The 22,042-nt window shown below is 40.5% G+C and overlaps 2 protein-coding genes across 2 annotated transcripts in view; both read right to left on the bottom strand.

Moving 5' to 3' along the window:
* LOC134227859 (uncharacterized) overlaps positions 1-22,042 on the bottom strand; it is a 185,920-nt gene that overhangs the window by 133,501 nt on the left and 30,377 nt on the right. The gene's annotated exons all lie outside the window — the stretch shown is intronic.
* LOC134227858 (uncharacterized) lies at positions 6-5,253 on the bottom strand. The gene is made up of 4 exons (XM_062709543.1): positions 4,416-5,253; positions 4,208-4,357; positions 321-1,812; positions 6-257 (listed from the first exon to the last, which is right to left on the bottom strand). Exons 1-4 carry the CDS (start codon positions 5,103-5,105, stop codon positions 19-21), a joined length of 2,571 nt encoding a protein of 856 aa, XP_062565527.1. The 5' UTR covers positions 5,106-5,253; the 3' UTR covers positions 6-18.

Genomic DNA, 22,042 nt, shown 5'->3' on the forward strand with positions numbered 1-22,042 from the left:
CAGTATTGATCTGTTCAACTACTCAACGCATTTATTTTTTTTGACAAAGCTACACACTTCCGCTTCTTTTTTAAATGCTCCACGCTCGCCAAAGTGAGGTATCAAAATCTCTAATGCCTTGATATAGCGTTCATTAGTGTAGATACGGTTCAGAAGTTCTCTTCCAGCTTCGCTGTTCTGCATGACCAAATCCAAACTGGTGTTATCGGACGGATCGAAACACATTATTGCCATAACTCCGAGGACGTTATACGATCCTGTGAATATGATAAAATTATTTTAAAAAAATCATTGGGCTATTATTATAAATGAACACTTACCGTAGACCATGCGATCGTAAAAATCGTACTGCAGTTTTTTCAAAGTGGGCAGAGCTTTGCCGTAACCTAGAAGCGTAAGATTGTCCACTAGCTTTTCATGATAGTAGCGAATAAAGTAGTTCAACTGGTTAAGCCGAATATCCAGCTGAACAGAAGTGTATAAAAAGTAATTCAAATCGAAGACAGGGGATCCATAGAAACACACTTGGAAGTCAAGAAGCGTGGAATTTTGTAAGTGCTCCTCTTCGTCATACTGAAACATTGCATTGTTTGTCCAGAAGTCTCCATGGTTAAGCACATTAAATGCTTCAGGATCAACCACGAAATTTTCAAGAACTCTACTGAAAACGACAGGGCTTAGTTGTTCCATTTCGTCTATGTAGTCTTTTGCAAATGAATGTGATTTCAATTGCTCTAATGCGACTTCGTGAGCTGGTCTAAACATGTGTTCCATCATAGGAAGATTACTTCTATTGAATAAACCTTCTTTGAAATCATTTGAGTAGTTTCCATTTCGTTCGTGATAAACTGCAGAAGCAGCATGAAATTCAGCGAGTTTTCCCAGAACAGATTCAACATGCTGCTTGTCTACACCATCCTGTCTGTTGCCAAGTTTATAGTTTTGACTACACAAATCATCCATCACAATGATATCACTCGGAAATCCTTTACAAATTTTCAAGCATTGTGGGCCTATTTTCAGTTTCAACCCTTTATCTTCGTACAATTTTTCAAAGGCAGGAATGATCTTCATGAACATTTCAATTTCTTTGGAGAATGGATCCAGTTTGCTGCTGAATTCAGCTACTTTTCCCGTTGGCCGACACTTAACTATAACAGAGAACTGATTCAAAGACGATGTCAAATGATTCAATACGTCCAATTTTGCGCGGTACATGGTCGAAGCGTAGTTATCACCCTTTTTCGTGGCCATTTCCACCCAAACTTTACTTATCGAAAACTGACCCCGTTCCAGACCTAGCTTACGCTCCACAACTTCTCCAAAGAACTCTTTACGCATCCATCCCGGAAGCAAAAGATAATCACTGAAGACTCCACTTGGCTTTTGATATCCACTATGCCGACAATCGAATGCTCCATTATCGTAGAAGTATGGCAACAGTTCTTCCAACTGATTCACATATGCTGGGTTGCCGTACATTTTTTCCCGGAAGGTGTGACCTGCTTCACCTTCCGACATCATCGTATCGATGGATGCATTTTCGGTCTTATCCATCAGACAGATGGGTAGAACCGAGAATGCGGACGAAAAGCCATATAGTATCTTGTCAATGTAGTCCAGATGGAGATCTTTGAGAGTCGGGATGCTCTTCGAGTAACCCAGCAGCTGGAGGTTGTCGACCAAATTACGATGATAGAAACTAATGATGCTGTTTAACTGCGGCATTCGAACCGTTGGATTGATGGACGTAAAGATAAAGTAATGCAAATCGATTGCCGGTGATGACCATACGGACAATTGGAAGTCGACCTGAGGAAAGGAGAACAGAAATAAAAGAAAAAGTTAACTAATTCCAAAAGTGTGTTGCATAATAGATCAATAATAAATAAAGTATTGAGAAACATTCATTTTTAGGGGGTTATTATTTACTATCGTAAATATCGGGTCGAAGGAGCTCAGATTTTCTTTTTTTTTCTACAAACTAAGTTTATAAATCTCCAGTAGCCTTGCGTGCAAAGCCGTAGGATTGCCAATCCGGAGATGGCGAGTTCGAATATCAGCCCGGTGTAAGATGTTTTCTGGCGAGAAAGATTCTCGACTCCCTGGGCATAGTGTATCCATTGTACTTGCCACGAAAGATACATAATTATGCAATGCCGCCATAGAAAGCTTTCAATTAATAACTATAGAAATGCTAATAGAATATGTACCAAGTTGAAAAGCAGACCAAGATTCAGTTAGAACGTAGAGCCATAGGAGAAGAAGAAGTTTAAAAAATAAAAAAAAATTTCGGGTTCTCTTGTGATTTTTTTAGTTTTTCCTCGACATTACAGCTTACATTAAAATCATTATTTAAAAGCAGAGTATAGTAAAAACGTTAAGAAATTCACATGGATAAATCGGAAAAGTTATGCTCGGCAATGGCTTGACAAAAAAAAATTGCTGTGGACCTGAAGTATGCAAAATGTTGCTCTTGAGCTCCCAAGTATTTTTATCTCGTTTCAGAGAGCGAGTAATAACGCTTGAACCTGGGCTTGTAAGCTAGGGCTCTGATTAAAAATACCTTGTTCCCTAGTTTTTTACGTGGTTTTTCGCGGTTTTTTTTGTAACACGGATATTTGTCTTGACGCGGATTTTTTACACTGATTTTTCACATGGATTTTTCAATTAACGCAGTATACAGCTGAAAATATCTTAATATCTCTTTTTGAAAGGAAAACACTTGGAATAATTTTATGGATGTTGGAACGATCATTCTGCAGTGTTCCAAACTCCATAAAATATGGATATTTCCAGAATGAGCTCGATGAGTAGAAGGCGGAAATTGATGCTCGGCGCCATTTTGGAATTCAAGATGACCGACTTTCGGTTTGTTAAAAGGGCCGGAAACCCATGCAAGCTTGGTATTGCCATAACGGGATCGATGAGTAGAAGTCGGAATTCGGTGTTTGGCGTCATTTAGGAACTCAAGATGGCCTACTCGGTGTGGTAAAAGGACCAGGAACCCATGCAATATGCTGTTTGTGGACGGGGAAGGGTCGTTTGGCCGAAAACCATTTGGCCAAATGCCGCTAGGCAGAAACCCATCTGTCTGAAAGTCTTTTGACCGAATAGGTCATCCGGTCGAATACGTCACTTGGTTGAATAGGTCTTTATTTTTCTTTTTATTTGCATTACATACCCCACTGGGACATTCCCGCATCGCTGCTTAGTGTTCATTCAGCACTTCCACAGTTTTTAATCGCAAGGATTCTAAGCCAAGTTACCATTTTTGCATTCGTATATCTTGAGGCTAACACGATGATACTTTTATGCCCTGGGAAGTCGAGACAAGATTGAAAATTGCCTAGACCGACACCGGGAAACGAACCCAGCCACGCTCAGTATGGTCTTTCTTTATAGCCGCACATCTTACCGCTAGGCTAAAGAGGGCCCCCCTCAAATTTGGTTGAATAGCGAAAAGGTCATTCGGCAGAAAAGATCATTCGGCCGTAAAGGTCATTTGGCCGAATAGGACATTTGACCGAATAGGACATATGGCCGAATAGGACATTTGGCCGAACAGGACATTTGGCACAATAGGTTATTTGGCCGAACAGATCATTTGGCTGAATAGGTCATTTGACCGAACAGATCATCAGGCCGAATAGGTCAAGGCTTCTCACTATGAAAAGTGAGTAGTGCGAATTGAGAAGTTAAACTTCTCACTTTTGACAGTGAGAAGCGTAAAGTGTAAAGTTGGTCGTCTCACTACTCACTTCACACTACTCACTTTTCACAGTGAGAAGGGGGTCAAGCCGAGCGTTAAGATTCATACAAAAAAAATTAAACCTTCCATACAAAAAGTGTTACAAGGGGGAAGGTGGGGGTCCAAATTCACCAAATTTAGCGTTACGTAATTTTAGAAAGAACCCGAAGTGAGGAGTGAGTAGTGAGACGTCTCACTTTGCACCTCACGCTTCTCAATTTTTATAGTGAGAAGTGAGAAATAAGGAGTGAGGAGCGAGACGTGTCATTTCTCACTCCTCATCTCAAGCTTCGCACTGTGAAAAGTGAGTAGTGCAAAATGAGTAGTCAGACGTCCAACTTCTCACTTCGTGACGACAGCGTCAATCTTCCTCAATAGTTTATTACCTTTATTGCTTGGGCGATAGAAATTTCATTAGTGTTGTATATTTGTCTGTGAAGCATATATCTGACTTACCATAGTAATTTCTTCAACAGTGTTGTCCGCGCCATATCTAAACAAGAAGTTGTTGCACCAAGCATCTCCATGATTCAGCACATTGAAGCCATTCGGATCGGCTTTCACGACATTTATCATTTCAAAGAACATATTGAACCCAAAATCATTCTACAAAAAAAAAGGAAATATCATTTACGAAAATATGTTATGTAATACAATAATTTACCATGATTTCGGCGTAAAAATCTCCATTCGGCCAATGCTTTCGAATAATCTGTATCACTGATTCCATGTAGGACTGCATTTGCGCTTCAAACAATACCATAGATTCTTCGGCGTACATGCCCTTCTGAAACTGAGCACTGTAATCACCGTTCTTCTCGTGGTAAACGGCCGAAGCCGCATGCAGCTTTGCCAACTTTTTCAAAAATAAATCCACGTGGGGACGGTCGAGCCCCTGTCTTCGATTAGCCATTTTAAATCCGCTATCACAGAGATCCTCCATCACTATAATGTCCGTTGGTTTGGTGCTGTGTTTCAAGCATTTTGGACCGAAATTTATGTCAACGCCTTTCTCGCGGTACATTGCTTCGAATTTTGGTAATAGATCCGAATACATTGCGGATTCTTTTGGGAAGATGTTCATCACCTGAAGCATTTCCTCTGCCAAGCCTAGATCAGCCAAGGCTTTTACAATGAGTTTAAATTTTTTCGTTGATCCATCGGCAGAACTGGTTTCAATTGCCACCCGGTATAGTTTCGAAGCGTAATTATCTCCGGACTCGGTGGCAGGTTCGACATGAAATCCACTGATTTGTACATCATTTTCATCAATTTGAAGCTTTTGAGCTACTGCATCAACAAAATATTCTTTGATCATCCACGACGGTATCACTTGGCTTGGAACTTCTGCCATCTTGCTCTATACTCAGCCTGTCGTTTACTGAATGGGACAAAGTCTACTCAACTCGTAAATAACTAAAGACAGGAGGCAGAGACTGACTGAGCTGGCCGTTACTACTTCGTGTGTGGGGGGCTTACAAATAAATAAGAGGATTGCCTTCGTGTTTGTTTGTTTCGTTCATTTAGATTTGGCGATCTTGATATCTCATCGGCATCAGTCGTGCGCACGTATCGCGCTTATCTGCTTAGTAATAGAGCCAACAGATTGTATGTAGAGGAAAATGGAATAAAATGATCTTGGAAGATAAAATAGGCCTATGAGTAAACGCACTAGAAGAGCTTTCATGCCCATATTTGACACAACAAATAGGGGGAGATCCCCCAGTGCCGGACACATAAGCCATTCAACTAAAAACTATCTAATTTTCCGGATTATTTTTACTTGTATACAATATACACAAAATATGATCATTGATGTTTCATACAAACTGTATTTGATCATTTGAACACGTATTATGACAATGTATTTTGATGATGGATTTTGGTGAAAAATTTCACGGCTCATTTTTTTTTCCAAAGTATCGGACACTATTGCATCATGTTCAAATATGACCAAGTTCCTGTTAAACGGATAAAGACATCATTTAGAATAGGTATGTATGTACTAATATTAAACTCGCTTTTAGTTATAAATACTAAATTTCTTACATCCTACTCCAAATTATCACCTTTTCCAATGACTTCTTTAATTTCTGTTTCTGATTATTTCTGTGGTTGTCTGATACTACAACATGAAGAAACATCTGAATTGAAATTAGTTTGACAAAACAGGCGTTAAGAATAACTATTTGATCACATGAAAATCTCACTGTCCGGATCCTGGGGACAGCTACCGGATACAGAAATTGATCAACTCCATATAATCAGAATCCATTCGATTGATTTTGATAGACATTGTTGTTTCAAACCTTTTAAAATAGGGCGAAACAAAAAAACATTTAAGTTGAGTTTTAAATTTTGTACTAAGTTTACTTTTTACTAAAGGACTTTTCAATAGCTTTTTTTTGTACTACAAATATCGTTTTGAGAAGTGTACCGTACCGGGAGGTGTCCGGCGCTGGGGAATATATTCCTATATTTTTTTCAATACCCAAGAGAAGGCATTGAAAAAATCAGTTCATGAGCAGAAATCGACCAAAATCTAGCCAACTTGATGCTAATGAAGCTTGAAGCTAAGCAATGAAGCTCCTAGATTGTTGAAAATTTGGTGTTCGATGATTCAACGTTCAACGATATTCATCGCTCACCAATGGAATCCAATTGAGCGAAGCAAATCACTTGGAAACATAACCTAACAATGAGCCCTGTTACGATACGCTGTTAGAAAAATCTCACTGGCTTTGGATGCTACGTACGATCGATTAAGATCAATGCTCATCTGCTTCACTCACACTTTCAATGCCTGCCCAAGTGCCATATTAGAAACATATTCATGCAATACGGTTGCCATCTGGGAGCTGCGAACTCTTCTTCTTCTTCAATGGTTTTATATTCAAACTGGAACTGCTTTCCAACTTAGTATTCTATTAACATTTCCTCAGTTTTTAATTTAAAGCTTATCTATGCCCGCCGTTACATCAGTATGTAATCTTGTGTGGCAAGTACAATGGATACACTATACCCGGGGTGATGAGAAAGTTTCCAACCCGAAAACATCCTAGTCCAGACCGAGAATCGAACTCACCATCTCCGATTTGGTAATCATACGCTTTTGATGACAAGGCTACTACTCGAGCAAGTCAGACAAAAATGGTTACAGCAACTTGATTGTGACTAAATCTGGTCACATATGAGTTGCAGTAACCTTCGTGAAACATGTGTGCTGCTAGGGTAGAGATCCCAGCTGCGAACTCAATCGAATATTTTTTCAAGATAATTTGCTTGAAGCCCGCAAACTTCCCATCAATGTTCAATATACAATTGTACATGTTACGATTTTCTCACATTATTTTCATCTTTTTTAAACAGATTTCAATGAATGAATCGCCTGCTTTGAACGTGCTTACAGCGGCACACTAGGAGTTAACTTTCTGAAATCAGTATGGCGAAAGGCATCTAAGGCTCGATTTCTCAAAATTAAGCACCTTCATCGAAAAAATATTTGGTAGGCGTAGTAGCAGACACCTTCCTACATAACCGGTACCAAATAGTTTTTCATGAGAAGTTTTTATTTTCGAGAAAACCCGCGTTAGATGTCTTTCACCATACAAATTTCTGGCGGTTAACTCATGCCGGCTATTTTGCGCATATACTATAGCGCCTGGATGTGACAGCGGCGAGTAGAAAATCAGCCACTGCCAATAATTCATTCTTAGGTATACTGTATTGCATAAATTAATGTGCCGATTGTAAAATTAATTCATACTGTTCACTTAAATCAAAATCTTGGATATCAGATCGATTGAAGACATTTTTTTTCAAAAGTGAGATGATTAGGATTAATTGTAGTCAACTTTACATGTACTCTCCTGGCTTCAAAAAAAAAAAATACTAAAAATACAATTCAGTGAGCCGATACGAGCTTTCAAACAGCGGTCTGACCGTAACAAACTAACCCAATTTTCCTGTTTGCATAAATTCTAGGATGATTTTTAAAATTCAATTCAAATTTTCTGATTATTTTCAACAAATTTACTTACAGAAACATATTTAACACATATTCTCAAATTAGTTGTCTGAGAAAATTCATGCACGAGTTGTCATCTGCTTCGATTTTTTCTTTGTTGCGACCTACTGCGACCATATTGCTGCAACGACACCATATTTTTGACGCCGATGACTATTTAAGTTTGGCCCAAAATTCGTCCATCTTTAAACTATAGTTATTATAACATCATTATAACGCTCAGGATGGATATCTTTCAAGTCGGCCCTTTGCACCACCGGGGGTGTACAGGATCCATAAGTAAGTAAAATTATAACATCAGCCCAACTCTCCAGGTCGGTTCACACGTGTGGCACTTTCTCTGATTTATTCTGATTTATTTATATAATGAGAGGCGTCAAAAATATGGGCTCCTTGACCATTTCTACGATAATTTCTATTAATTGATCAGAGTAGATGTGTGCGCGGCCACTGCCGACAGTTTTTGGGCGCCGCCGCCGCTGATATTTTTACATCGACGCGCCGTCGTTTCAAATTTGTCACGCCGCGCTCTGTTCTATAGTTTTTCACGCCGATACAAATTTGTAGGAGTTCGCAGAACTTTCCGTAGAAAGTCCGCAGATTCAATGGAATTTGCGTAGAATTTAAACTCCAGGGGAGGTAAGAGTGCCTGGTTTGTCGTGTTTCTGCTCAGTAAGCAAATCGCGCGGGCCGATTTTGTTGTTCTATGCGGTAGAAATGAAAATCAATTAGTGCATGTTTTGTCGTATTTCTGCTCAGTAAGCAGATAGCACGCGCGGTCTAGTGAGTAAATAATTATTGTGCGATCGGACATGTTTTAGGTAGGACCCCAAATCCGAGTTTGGGGTTCTGTGTTTCACGTTCGGTGAATAAATGTGCGATTGAACGTGTTTTGTATATGATGCGAAACATTTCCAAGATCCGGGTTACTTTGTTCTGCTCTGGACGTTTTGTAAGTAAATCAATGAATATTTTTTGATTATTTTTCAGCATATACTTCTATTGACAAACGCTCTATATTGTCGAAAAGAGCTCCCATTTTTTCACCTTACAGACTATCACAAATATTCCTTCCCGAGACATCTATGAAGGTAGTATGGGTTTCCTGTAGAGATGGGCAAAACGGATCACTTCGCTGAACGGATCAGATCTGGGTCTTTCACTTTAATGATCCGGATCTTTGAACCGGATCGGATCTTTTGAACTTAACATGAGGAAAATGCAAAATGGCGTAACGGCTGTTATTCAGGCTCACTCTTTTGACACAATCGTACAATATTTCCTCCCTCTTTCGCTAGCAATCATATATAACATATTAAATACTTATTCACTTACAATTTTCTTTTCAATTTGTCATTCCTCTTTAAATGCTCACGAATTTTACTGATCTGGTGAACCGGGTCTTTTAAAAAGTGATCTACGAATCATTCACTCACATTGAAGATCCGGATCATTTGAACGGTTCCGGATCTGAACGCCCATCTCTAGTTTCCTGCATCTTCACTAGTAGATGCTGAACTAAAATTTCTTTCCTTCCTATCGTGATTGTAAGGATGTGGCCAGGTATAGAACAGCTACTTTATAGGAAAAGGTACTAATCCCAAATACAATTTGCGACAATATACAGTAGATTGCTCAATTGAGTATTGTATAGCCACCCACGATTTGTACACTCACATATGCTATGGTAATTTCATCTCCAGGGAAGTTTAAACCCCGATATTTTTTTCCAAGGTTAGTATTCTCGATTTTTCGGTTAACCTGATTTTTCACAGCTTCTTAAGGTGAAGGTGGGTTGAGTACCAAAACAAACCTTTGAAAGTATTGGTACAATAAAAACTGTCATATACTGTAGTAGTATTGGTGTCGTATTTATAAAAAACATAAAATATTAGTAGGGTGGTTCGAAAAAACGACCCAGCTCCAACACGCTCACTCGATTCCGTCCCATGCTCCGAGTGTCCTCCAAAAACCGAATCGAACAAAACCTGGGTGAGCACAAGCCGGTTCAAGTTTGTATGAAAACTAGTATGTGAAACTAAACCTTTCACTACACTGGCTACAGCGCCTCCCCTCCAAACGCTGGTGAAAAGAGAACCCACATAGCTGAAAGCAACATTCCAGAGACTTCACTAAACGAAATTCGCACCGCAGGAAAAAACCATTGATTACGTAACGCAAAAAAATAGCATTTTATATCCCGCTCCCGAAGTATCTGCCCCTGGTGCAGATATCTCAGACAAATTCTGGCTATTTTGTTGAATTACACGTTTCACTGATTCCTTCTGAGAAGCCTGATTATCATGTTAAACAAGGATGTTATCGATCGTTAAGTAATTTGCGTTCGATCATTTAGTATTTTGTCAATAACTTATTCCAGAAGCTGATTTTCAAAATGTGTTGTATGGTGGACTTCTAGTGCGAAGGTTTTTCTGCAACTCTGCCTGATGGTTTGTTGTTAGAATTCAACTAATAACGGAGTTACAGCGCTAGTAGCAGTAACTTAAACTAAATTATTGAAATTTCGTTATCATTTAGTCTAAGTTACTGAAAATATTGCTGTAACTACGTTACTAGTGGATTTAATGCAAATTACTAAATGATCGATAACATTATTGATGCTAAAGACTCGCAACCTCGATTAAAATTGACTTCCAACTATTGGAACGACCATTCAATATGCATTGTCTATGGAGTTAAAGCTCTTGAATATTTCATCAATTTTGTTAAGAAAATTATTTTGAGCTTTTTAGTGGAATGTTTTTACTTGTCATAAGACGAGTTTGTACAATCCCATTTAATTCCACCACTTAGTCGGGCAAGAACGAGACACTGAAGACGACCTTACTGTTGAGGTTTAAATACGTATCTGTCAAGGTACAATTAAGTGGTGAATTAAATGGGATTGTACAAACTTGTCTTATGACAAGTGGTATTTCATCCAGTCATATGGTCTCCCACTCGCCAGCGCCCAATGACGGAGTGCCACAATCAGAATAATGTTAAATTCAACCTCGCCATATCAACTGTCAGTCATACAAACCTGGAACGACCTGTGCACGATAAGCCCCTATTTAAACCAGCCCAAACCATCAAACGACACCCAAAATATGAAACATCATCGACTGAGCCAGGCGGAGCAAAATCATTTTTGAACCACCCTAGTTATTAGTTTGCTGCTATCGGTGCCGCCGGTGTTTACATTCGCTCCGCGATCAGTTTTTCATAGTTTTGTTCGGGTAAAAATAGCAGTTTTTATAAAGTTTTCGGTTCAAACAAGTGACTAATTTCAAAAAGTGATGTTTCACTTGCATTACATCAACATTTCGGGTTGCTCATGTGCGAAGAAGTGAGTAAAAACTTAATTTTTCCAATGCCCTTTGAGCAGAAGTGAAGTGCAGTGATAATCCCACCAAATCGCAAACGGCTATTAAATTGGCACAAGATTGCTGATTTATGATATATTTCGAGCCGAAATACATAGGATTCTGCGGAGAAACATGTTCATTATCACGGGAAGTGAATAAATATGCTGTGAACAGGTTAGTAATTCGAATATTGAACTTTTGTTCGAAGCTGTTCGATGCATTCAAATGTTTGTGGGAGAGGAGTGCGGGAGGTGTGGGGTTGACCCGTGGAAGGTCAGGTGCCATATTGACGGCCATCGTGGTACTCTTCCAACTATGTCCTTAAATATTGCCCGTCGCTTCAATGTTTAGACTCTTGCGCAACTTCGTTTTGCTTCGAATTTTTAGCGTGCACACCAATACATTCAAACTATCTTCGTAATTGTTTTTTGTTGTTGTTATTTATCGAACACACATGTTTTTGTTTACTCAAATTTATTTATTTATTTATTTATTTATTTATTTAGGCCAACAGGTAAAATTATACCCCAATGACTTTAGAACTACACTATATATAAATCTAACATAAAATACGTTTAAAACTACACTTATTTGTTTCCCTAGACACGTTAAAATCGAACACAAAATAACATGTATTGAACAAGCGGCACATACTACGCAACGGTTCATGTAACCCATCCTGCCGTAATCTGAAAAAGTGACGTATACGCCATTTTCCAAAAATGGTGTTAACCCGTTTCGGTCTGACCTAGAAATCAAAATTGAAATAACCCGTGTAGGCTCATTTTTCGTCCGATTGCCATGAAATTTTCAGGAAAGAAGCGTCATCATGTCTATTTTTTGGTACATGACTTGATTTGACCATGTTGCCAATCCGGCCGGATTTATTAAGGGGGGTCCTGGGTCAGATGCAGTCAAAAGCGGGTCATTTTTTTAAAACCATTGATAAATGAAAGAAAGTGACCAGAATGCTGATGCAAACGTGGTCAATCATCATTGACCAGCATCAGAAGTTAGTTTTGATACTTTGGATCACCAGGACATGGTTCCGGATGTTCCGGGAACCTGGTTCCCTGGAGTATCCCTGGGGCGGTGGACACTTTTCAAGTGGACACAACCCAGTCTTGCGACATATCAAACTTCATGGTTTTGGAAGAGAATCCTAATAGAAGAGTTTTTGGGAGGTTTTGGACACATTTGCCACATCCGGAAGTGTTCCCGGGATCCTGGTTCCCTCAGGGAAGCGGACAAATTTCGATTAGCACCGAAATCCATCTTGCGACATATCAAACTCCATGATTTTGAAAGACACGCACAACACATGATTTTTTGAGAGGTTTTGGACACATTGGCCTCGTCCGTAAGTGTTCCCGGAAGCCTGGTTCCCTCAGGGAAGCGAACAAATTTCGATTAGCACCGAAACCCATCTTGCGACATATCAAACTCCATGATTTTGGAAGACAAGCTCAATAGATGAGTTCTTGAGAAATTTTGGACACATTGGCCACATCCGGAAGTGTTCCCGGGAACCTGGTTCCCTCAAGGAAGTGGACAAATTTCGATTAGCACCGAAACCCATCTTGCGACACAAACTCCATAATTTTGAAAGACAAGCTCAATAGATGGTTTTTTTTTAGAGATTTAGGACACATTGGCCACATCCGGAAATATTCCCGGGAACCTGATTCCCTCAAGGAAGTGGAAAAATTTCGATTAGCACCGAAACCCATTTTGCGACATATCAAACTCTATAATTTTTAAAGACAAGCCCAATAGATGAGTTTTTGAGAGGTTTTGGACACAGTGGCCACGTTCGGAAGTGTTCCCGGGAGCCTGGTTCCCTCAGGGAAGTGGACAAATTTTGATTAGCACCGAAACCCATCTTGCGACATATCAAACTCCATGATTTTGAAATACAAGCCCAATAGATGAGTTTTTAAGAGGTTTTGGACACAGTGGCCACGTTCGGAAGTGTTCCCGGGAGCCTGGTTCCCTCAGGGAAGCGGACAAATTTCGATTAGCAGCGAACTCCATCTTGGTACATATCAATCTCCATGATTTTGGAAGACAAGCTCAATAGATGAGTTCTTGAGAGGTTTTGGACACATTGGCCACATCCGGAAGTGTTCCCGGGAACCTGGTTTCCTCAAGGAAGTGGACAAATTTCGATTAGCAACGAAACCCATCTTGCGACATATCAAACTCCATGATTTTGAAAAACAAGCTCAGTAGATGAAATTTTGAGAGCTTTTGAGCACATTGGCCACGTCCGGAAGTGTTATTGGGCGCCTGATTTCCTCAGGGGACCGGACAAAGTTCGATTAGCACCGAAATCATGCGGCATGTCCAACTCCATGATTTTGAAAGACAAGCACAATACATGAATTTTTGAGAGATTTTGGACACACTGGCCACGTCCGGGAGTGTTCCCGGAAGCCTGGTTCTCTCAGGGAAGCGGTCAAATTTTGATTGGCTCCAAAACCCATCTTACGACATATCAAACTTGAGGGAACCAGGTTCCCGGGAACACTTCCGGATGTGGCCAATGTGTCCAAAACCTCTCAAAAACTCATCTATTGAGCTTGTATTTCAAAATCTTGGAGTTTGATATGTCGCAAGATGAGTTTCGGTGCTAATCGAGATTTGTCCACTTTCTCAAGGGAACCAGGTTTCCGGGAACACTTCCGAACGTGGCCAATGTGTCAAAACCTTCCAAAAACTCATCAATTAGGATTCTCTTCCAAAACCATGAAGTTTGATATGTCGCAAGACTGGGTAGTGTCCACTTGAAAAGTGTCCACCGCCCCAGGGATACTCCAGGGAACCAGGTTCCCGGAATATCCGGAACCATGTCCTGGTGATTCAAAAGTATCAAAACTAACTTCTGATGCTGATGCTGGTACTACTCATCGAGCTCTTTAATAGAAAAATGGAAAACATGCATGTTGTAAAATGGCTGTTACGTCACTTTTCCAGATTACGGCAGCATAGTTGGTTCTTGCGGTGGGAATACTAAAAAATGAGTGCATGCGAAGATTGCGACAACGGGAGTTTATGTTCAACGCACTTAGCAGAGATGAACAATCTATATGATTTTGTAACAAATCGCCGATAAAACAGACTTTTACCACGTTCCGCCTCGCTTCAAGCAAATCCAGATTAATCAGCTTACATCGACTAGGATAACTGGGTAGATTAAGCGGGTCCCTCCACCTGAGACGATGCAATGCAAAGCGGATGAATTTCCTTTGTAGAGCTTCAATTCGTTGAATTTCATTCTGGTAATATGGGGACCAAACGGCAGACGAATACTCCAAAATAGGACGCACAATGGAGCAATATAGTGCCTTCAGACAGTAAACGTCGTTGAACTGCTTTCCAAAACGGAACAAGAATCCTAGCTGCGATGAAGCTTTTGATACAATATACGAAACGTGGTCCTTGAAGGTTAATTTAGAATCGATGAGTATTCCCAAGTCTTTCACTGTTGATTCACGCTTCAGCGGTATCTCTCCAATTGCATAGTCGAAATGGTAGGGCGAGTGTTTGCGTCCGATCGAAATAATCGAACATTTGGAGACGTTCAATGACATTCGATTAATGTGACACAATTCGGCAAAGGTTTCCAGTTGTAGTTGCAGAAAGGCTGCGTCATTGGGCTCTTTTATCGCAAAATATAGCTTCAGATCATCGGCATATGACAGTTTTAGACACTTCAAAACAAGATGCACATCATTCATGTAAAGCAGGAATAAGAATGGACCGAGGTGGCTGCCTTGAGGAACACCGGACCCAACTAAAAAGGGTAAGGAAACGTGGTCTCCGATTTTAACAGACATGCTGCGGCCGGTTAGATACGAGCGAAGCCAAATGAGCATGTTACCATTCATGCTAAGTTTGTCAAACTTGGCAACTGCAATTTCATGATTCATTTTATCAAACGCCGCTGATAAATCCGTGTAGATGGCGTCAACCTGATGACCTATTTCAATTTGGCGTATCAAATACGAGGTGAAGCAAGTCAAATTGGTAGTTGTTGAGCGCTTAGGCATAAATCCATGCTGTTCTGGTGAAATATAATTCGCGTAGCACTGAACTAGCTTATGAAGTACGATTAGCTCCAGCAGCTTCGAGGTGGCACTCAACGCGGCTATACCACGATAATTAGAGACAGTTCGCTTACAGCATTTTTGAATACTGGAAAAACATACGAATGCTTCCAGCAGTCTGGGAAAACTCCTGTGGTCAATGACAGATTGAAAACTTTTGTTAGCGGTGATGCAAGAGAAACAATGCAACGCTTCAGAACCAGTGAAGGAATATTGTCGGGTCCACATCCAGTAGACGATTTCAGTTCCTTGCCAGCTGCAGTTACCATATCTTCGGTGATAGCAATCGATTGCTCGGAATTCTGTAAACAGGGAACGTTCGCTGTAGCAGTAGTAACATCTTGTGAATTGAGCTGCTCATTGTTGAAAACATTGCTAAATTGTAGACGAAACATGTCTGCAATACTTTCGGTAGAGTTGGCTTCTATCAAACCGTTAGTCATCGTCGGAGGCAATCCGGACTCTTTCCGTTGGTCGTTGACGTAACGCCAAAAACTTTTGACGTCAAATAAACAATAAACAGTGTCAATTCATTTGTGTGTGTGACACGGGAAAAATATTCACGTAAATAATTTTCGCGCAGGGCTCTAATAAGGCGGAATCTGCGCAATACCACCTGAATTTTCTTTGATTTTTTGTGAATTTTTTCATAGGGTTAACTCATAGTTTCATTAACGCTAAAGGTCTTAATCGACTAAAAACCACCCGTGTAAAAAGACCTAAGTGTATATCGAATTTTTGCGTGTAAAACCAATTTCCGAAAAACCGATTTCCGTAAAGAATCCGTACAATATTCGAATGAAATTTCGAAAAGCTCTTCGTAAATACTATGACAAATTTCTGTGAAAAGTGAGTGAGACGTCTCACTTTCAACTTTTCATTTCGGCATCAACATTTCAAAAGGGCGAAACTGCTTTGGTAAACAAGAGCTTGTCACGTCGCTGGTGGGCTAATTTGAGCCCACCCACGCAATGATCAAGAACCGAGAAGTGAGACGTCAAATGACCAGTTTAGCTAACATATTCAGGCGAATGGTCTAAACGAACTATTCGGCCGGTCGGCTAATGTTCTTTTTGGCCAAATGACCTATTCTGCTGAATGGCCAATTCGGCCAAATGACCTAGTCGGCTAAATGACCGGTTTGGGGCCCTCCTTAACCGTGCGGTGAGTTGCGTGGCTACAAAGCAAGACAATGCTGAGAGTGGCCGGGTTCGATTCCCGGTCGGTCTAGAAAGTTTTCGGGTTGGAAAGGGTCTCGACTTCTCTGAGCATAAAAGTATCATCGTGTTAGTCGAATGCAAAAATCGTGATATACGAATGCAAAAATAATAACTCGGCATAGATACCTTTTTTAACGTTAAGCTATTAACTGTGGAAGTTTTTTTTTTTAAATTTATTAATGTGTTTTTTTAATTCTAGGATTAAGTTCAACACAGGAACTGTGGAAGTGCTTAATGAATACTAAACTGCGTGGTGGCAATGTCCCAATGGGAGATGTAATTCCAAAAAAGAGGAAGACCTATTCGGCCAAATAACCTTTTTGGCTAAATGACCTATTTGGCCAAATGACCTATTTGACCCAGGGGGAGAAGGCGGAGCACTGAATCCCTACCCCAACATGGGCGACATCTAGATTTGGTTCTAAACTGTAAACAACAGTGTTAATTCTCTACCACCTTTTTGTTATGGCGAGGCAATTTTTATGCACACTTTTGTTTTCGATGTTTTATCAAAATTAAACACTCAATCATGCAGCAATATAACGATATGGTATGCTTGAGATACCTGCTTGATTATAGGGACTCGAAAAATATTTTATTTGCAGTAACTAACCGAATATAAAAATGTTCGCATTAACGATTGCGCCCTAACTCCGGTTCTAAGCTTCGATGCAGAGTACACGAGCTTTGTTCGCCAGTGACAGGCGTATGAGGCCCTTGATTCGACCGTATGATCCTTTCGGCCAAATGATTTTCGGCCAGTGGCATTCCGTCAAATTACGAACGACCTTTCCCCGCTCTAAATATATCATCTGATGTCATTTGAATGACGTTTTGTCTTCTGCGCCTAAGATTACATATTTCAATTGTCTTTTTAGACAAAATTGTAGCCACATTTGAGCTTTGAGTTCAAAAGTCTAAGATATGCATTGATATCTACCTTATGAAAAAAGTTTTTACAACACTGCTGCTGATGTTTCGTCAAAAAGTAGATTTCTGACGCATCAATTGCTCGTGGTTTTGATCTGATTAGATCACATTTTAAAATCAATTATCCCCAAATCTTCGTAAAATGACAATATTTCACCTATGCTTTTAACTACCGCTGATGTTGCTTCAAAAATATTCCTCAAACGATAAAACTGCGAGGAATCGATTGTGTGTGTGTTTATGCTGGTCAGAGAGTAACCACTTTGATCCAATTCGTCCAAAATGATGATACACATTTTAGTTATACTTCGAACTGCCGCTGATATCTCTGACATGAAAGCGGGAATTAACAGAAAAGAGGGCTACGCGATATGACAGCGTTTTGCTATCGCGACATGATAGCGGCTTGAAGGATTTGATATGTTTAATACAGGTGCGCAATGCGCATAAATGCGTTAGGCCGAATGGACGTTAGGCATAAAGCACATTAGGCTTGATATACATTAGACAAGAACACGAGTTTTTTTTGTATTTTACATTTTCTCAAATTTATCCAAAAATTACATTTCCTCAAAAATATCGTTCCCCGAATTTTTAATGAGAAATAGGCCGACGGAAAAATAAAGATAAAAGCGAAAGAAAGCATTCACATAAATATCATCACATTTTGTCTAACTAATCAATTCAGTTACATGAAACATGACTCTTGGTTGACCTCATAGAAATCTCGGATTTGAAGTAAACTTATATTTTTTTATACGGAAAATTCATATCAATTCGAACACTGTGAACGCAGAATATGAATATCGCACAGCTAGACTAGATCGATTGGGACTGTATGCCCCATTTTTATGGCTTCGCTATGAATTCGTTATTTGCTAATTGAAGTCTTCGATAATTTTATACCCACACGGCAGAATAAGCCTAGCGTCTAATAAACACACACATGTACTGGAATTAAATTGAAACAGGGGTCGTATTTTATCAGGTTTTTCTGTCTTTTTAAACAAGACTAGATTAAAGTAGACGATAGAAATGCTTTTAAAGATATTGATTTTATTATCGATCTCCAAAAACTTAATATTAGAGTAAATGCCCTATCGTTGTGATACGTCCTATTGCTGTGGTAATGTCAAATCAGTAGAAGTGCTGGTTTGAGTAAATGCACATTAGCACCACCGAGATGAGAGGTGCTTTGATGATTACGTTGCGAGATGCGATGCGATGATTCTCGTTGACTACGTTGTTAATCTGGGTTTGCATGGCTACGCTGCTGTAGTTATCAAGGAGTCCAGCCCAGCGACACCGACATAATTATTGCGAGCGTTCGGGATCTGGATACAGAAAACGAAGTGTCCAGTTATCCACCGAATGCAGGGCAGGTTGAAATTGCCCAAGATGCAAATCTCGTTAATTGAATTATCCTATATAGTGAAGACGGACTGGCTGTGGTTGGATGAGGTTATTATCTACAATTAATCTGGGGCAATGTACAGCGGGCACAAAAACAGTTTACTGACGACCGAGATTTGACCCAAATAGGTCCACGAGGCGTTTTTAATAGTTGTCGCTTTCAGACCGGAGTTATCGGACACCAGAACTCCACCAACTGTATCCTTCCGGCTATTTTTCGGATTTCTTTCGCAGTGAAATATCTTATAGTTATATCCGAACACCTGACAGGAAAGCGTTCGCGAGTTAAGCCACGTCTTTGACAGTCGAGGGAATTGCTAGTTCTGAGGTGCCACTGGAATGCAGAAATTGATCTGCCAAATGACTGTTGGGAGCAGTATAAGCGGGAGCAGTGTGGAGGGTCTAGGTTCTCTTCTTTTTCTTATTTCTGTTTGGGTGGTGCTTTCTTTTGTGCACACACCCACCCACCACCTATTTCTACTTTATACTCCGGTGGAGTTTACAATCAATGTTTTTATGCTCTTCTTTATCGACATGTTTTTGATAATTCTTAAATGTGTCTTACAAATGTTTGTATTTGTTTGATTTTACGTCCGTAGACTTCTGTATTCGTTTATAGTCATATAGACTTTTAATCCCTTTTTATCAAAGGGTGTGAAGGGGGTGGGAATCGAATCAATGACCATCTGATCTAGAGTCAGATGTGTAAACAACTACTCTACAGACCCTCCCGAGGGTCGAGGTTCAACATACGTCATTGCTTGTCATAAGACGAGTTTGTACAATCCCATTGAATTCCACCACTTAATTGTATCTTGACAGATACGTATTTCGACCTCAACAGCAAGGCCGTCTTCAGTGTCTCGTACTTGACACGACTTATCGTCATTGGCCAAATTTTTATGTAAGGTAGCTGAAATTGTCGAAGTATACATCAAAATCAGATTCAATGTTGACACAAACACATATTATGACCCAGTTAAACCAGGGGCCTTATTGCGCATCTCCATTCGACACCTCTTTCGTATGACTGGTTGCATGGTTTGCTCGTTTTGAGTCGAGGTGCGCAATGTCACCACAGTTTTTATTTTCTCGTAATCAGGGACCAAATGCAAGGGCCTACCGTTTACTTAATGCAATCTGTGGATATGTCGCAAATTATGGCAAACTGACCGTGAAACTAAAGCAAGATTGCAATAAAATTTTGCAATCTCTGGTTGGGTGATAAGCACACTAACAAATAGTTGGCAAATTGAATTGTCTGTACCTAATGTTCAATTTCAACTTCGATGCATCCTTCAGATTACCGTAGACTCCCGATTATTTGAATGGTACCACAATCATATGATCGGGGTTCAAATTAATTTGAACTTGTGATTACTATATGGCATCAGAAAGAATTGGTTACGTTTCACGATGTTTTATTTTTCATTTTTCCAACCCACGTGGTCAATGACGTTTGAACCATTTTCAATTTGAATGATGTTCAAACCAAAGGGGTTAAATCTGCGGTACATTCATTTAACAAATGTAATGTATTTTTTTTCGAATATTTTGCGTCAAATTAAGAAAATGTTTAGGTGCGTTTTTTTTGCAGGAAATTTCATTTGTGCAAATAGACCATTTTTAGAACATTTTTTTTTGAAATCTTAAAAAAAAGACATAACTGGTCTGTATAAGTGTTAGTCTTATCCTCAAAAAGAGGTTGCAAATATGCTGCGGTGGCAACCCCGAAAAATACAAACATGATCTTGACACAATTCCCATTATTTAGGCTATGCAGGAAGACATCCGGGTTCTGAACTGAATAATAATATCTTCGCTAGACGCTCTTCCAGGCTCGAACAATGTGTCCAGCCCACTATAGTCTGTCTTGTTGTATAAGCTAACAGCTCACCACTCTATTATTAGTTATTTATTTATTCAGACTAAGGCCGAAGTGGCCTGTGCGGTATATAAGAGTCTTCTCCATTCGGCTCGGTCCATGGCTACACGTCGCCAACCACGCAGTCTACGGAGGGTCCGCAAGTCATCTTCCACCTGATCGATCCACCTTGCCCGCTGCGCACCTCGCCTTCTTGTGCCCGTCGGATCGTTGTCGAGAACCATTTTCACCGGGTTACTGTCTGACATTCTGGCTACGTGCCCGGCCCATCGCAGTCGTCCGATTTTCGCGGTGTGAACGATGGATGGTTCTCCCAACAGCTGATGCAATTCGTGGTTCATTCGCCTCCTCCACGTACCGTCCGCCATCTGCACCCCACCATAGATGGTACGCAGCACTTTCCTTTCGAAAACTCCAAGTGCGCGTTGGTCCTCCACGAGCATCGTCCAGGTCTCGTGTCCGTAGAGGACTACCGGTCTAATTAGCGTTTTGTAGATTGTTAGTTTGGTACGGCGGCGAACTCTATTCGATCGGAGCGTCTTGCGGAGTCCAAAGTACGTACAATTTCCAGCCACTATGCGTCTCCGAATTTCTCTGCTGGTGTCATTTTCGGCAGTCACCAGTGAGCCCAAGTACACAAATTCTTCTACCACCTCGATTTCGTCACCACCGATGCAAACTCGCGGTGGGTGGCTCACATTGTCTTCTCTTGAACCTTTTCCTATCATGTACTTCGTCTTCGACGTGTTGATGACTAGTCCGATCCGCTTAGCTTCCCTCTTCAGTCTGATGTAGGCTTCCTCCATCTTCTCAAAGTTACGTGCCATAATATCTATGTCGTCGGCGAAACCAAATAGCTGGACGGACTTATTGAAAATTGTACCACTCGTGTTAATCCCTGCTCTTCGTATTACCCTTCCAAAGCGATGTTGAATAGCAAACACGAAAGACCATCACCTTGCCGTAACCCTCTGCGGGTTTCGAAGGGACTCGAGAATGCCCCTGAAACTCGAACTACGCACATCACCCGATCCATCGTCGCTTTGATCAACCGTGTCAGTTTATCAGGAAAACCGTGTTCGTGCATTAGCTGCCATAGCTGGTCCCGATCGATTGTATCATATGCGGCTTTGAAGTCGATGAATAGATGATGTGTGGGCACGTTGTATTCGCGGCATTTCTGCAGTACTTGGCGAATGGCGAACACCTGGTCCGTGGTGGAGCGTTCGCCCATAAAACCCGCCTGGTACTGCCCCACGAACTCCCTTGCAGTTGGTGCTAGTCGACGGCATAAAATTTGGGAGAGTACCTTGTAGGCGGCGTTCAGCAATGTGATTGC

This window comes from Armigeres subalbatus, chromosome 3 (genome assembly GCF_024139115.2).
Source record: "Armigeres subalbatus isolate Guangzhou_Male chromosome 3, GZ_Asu_2, whole genome shotgun sequence".
NCBI lineage: Eukaryota > Metazoa > Arthropoda > Insecta > Diptera > Culicidae > Armigeres > Armigeres subalbatus.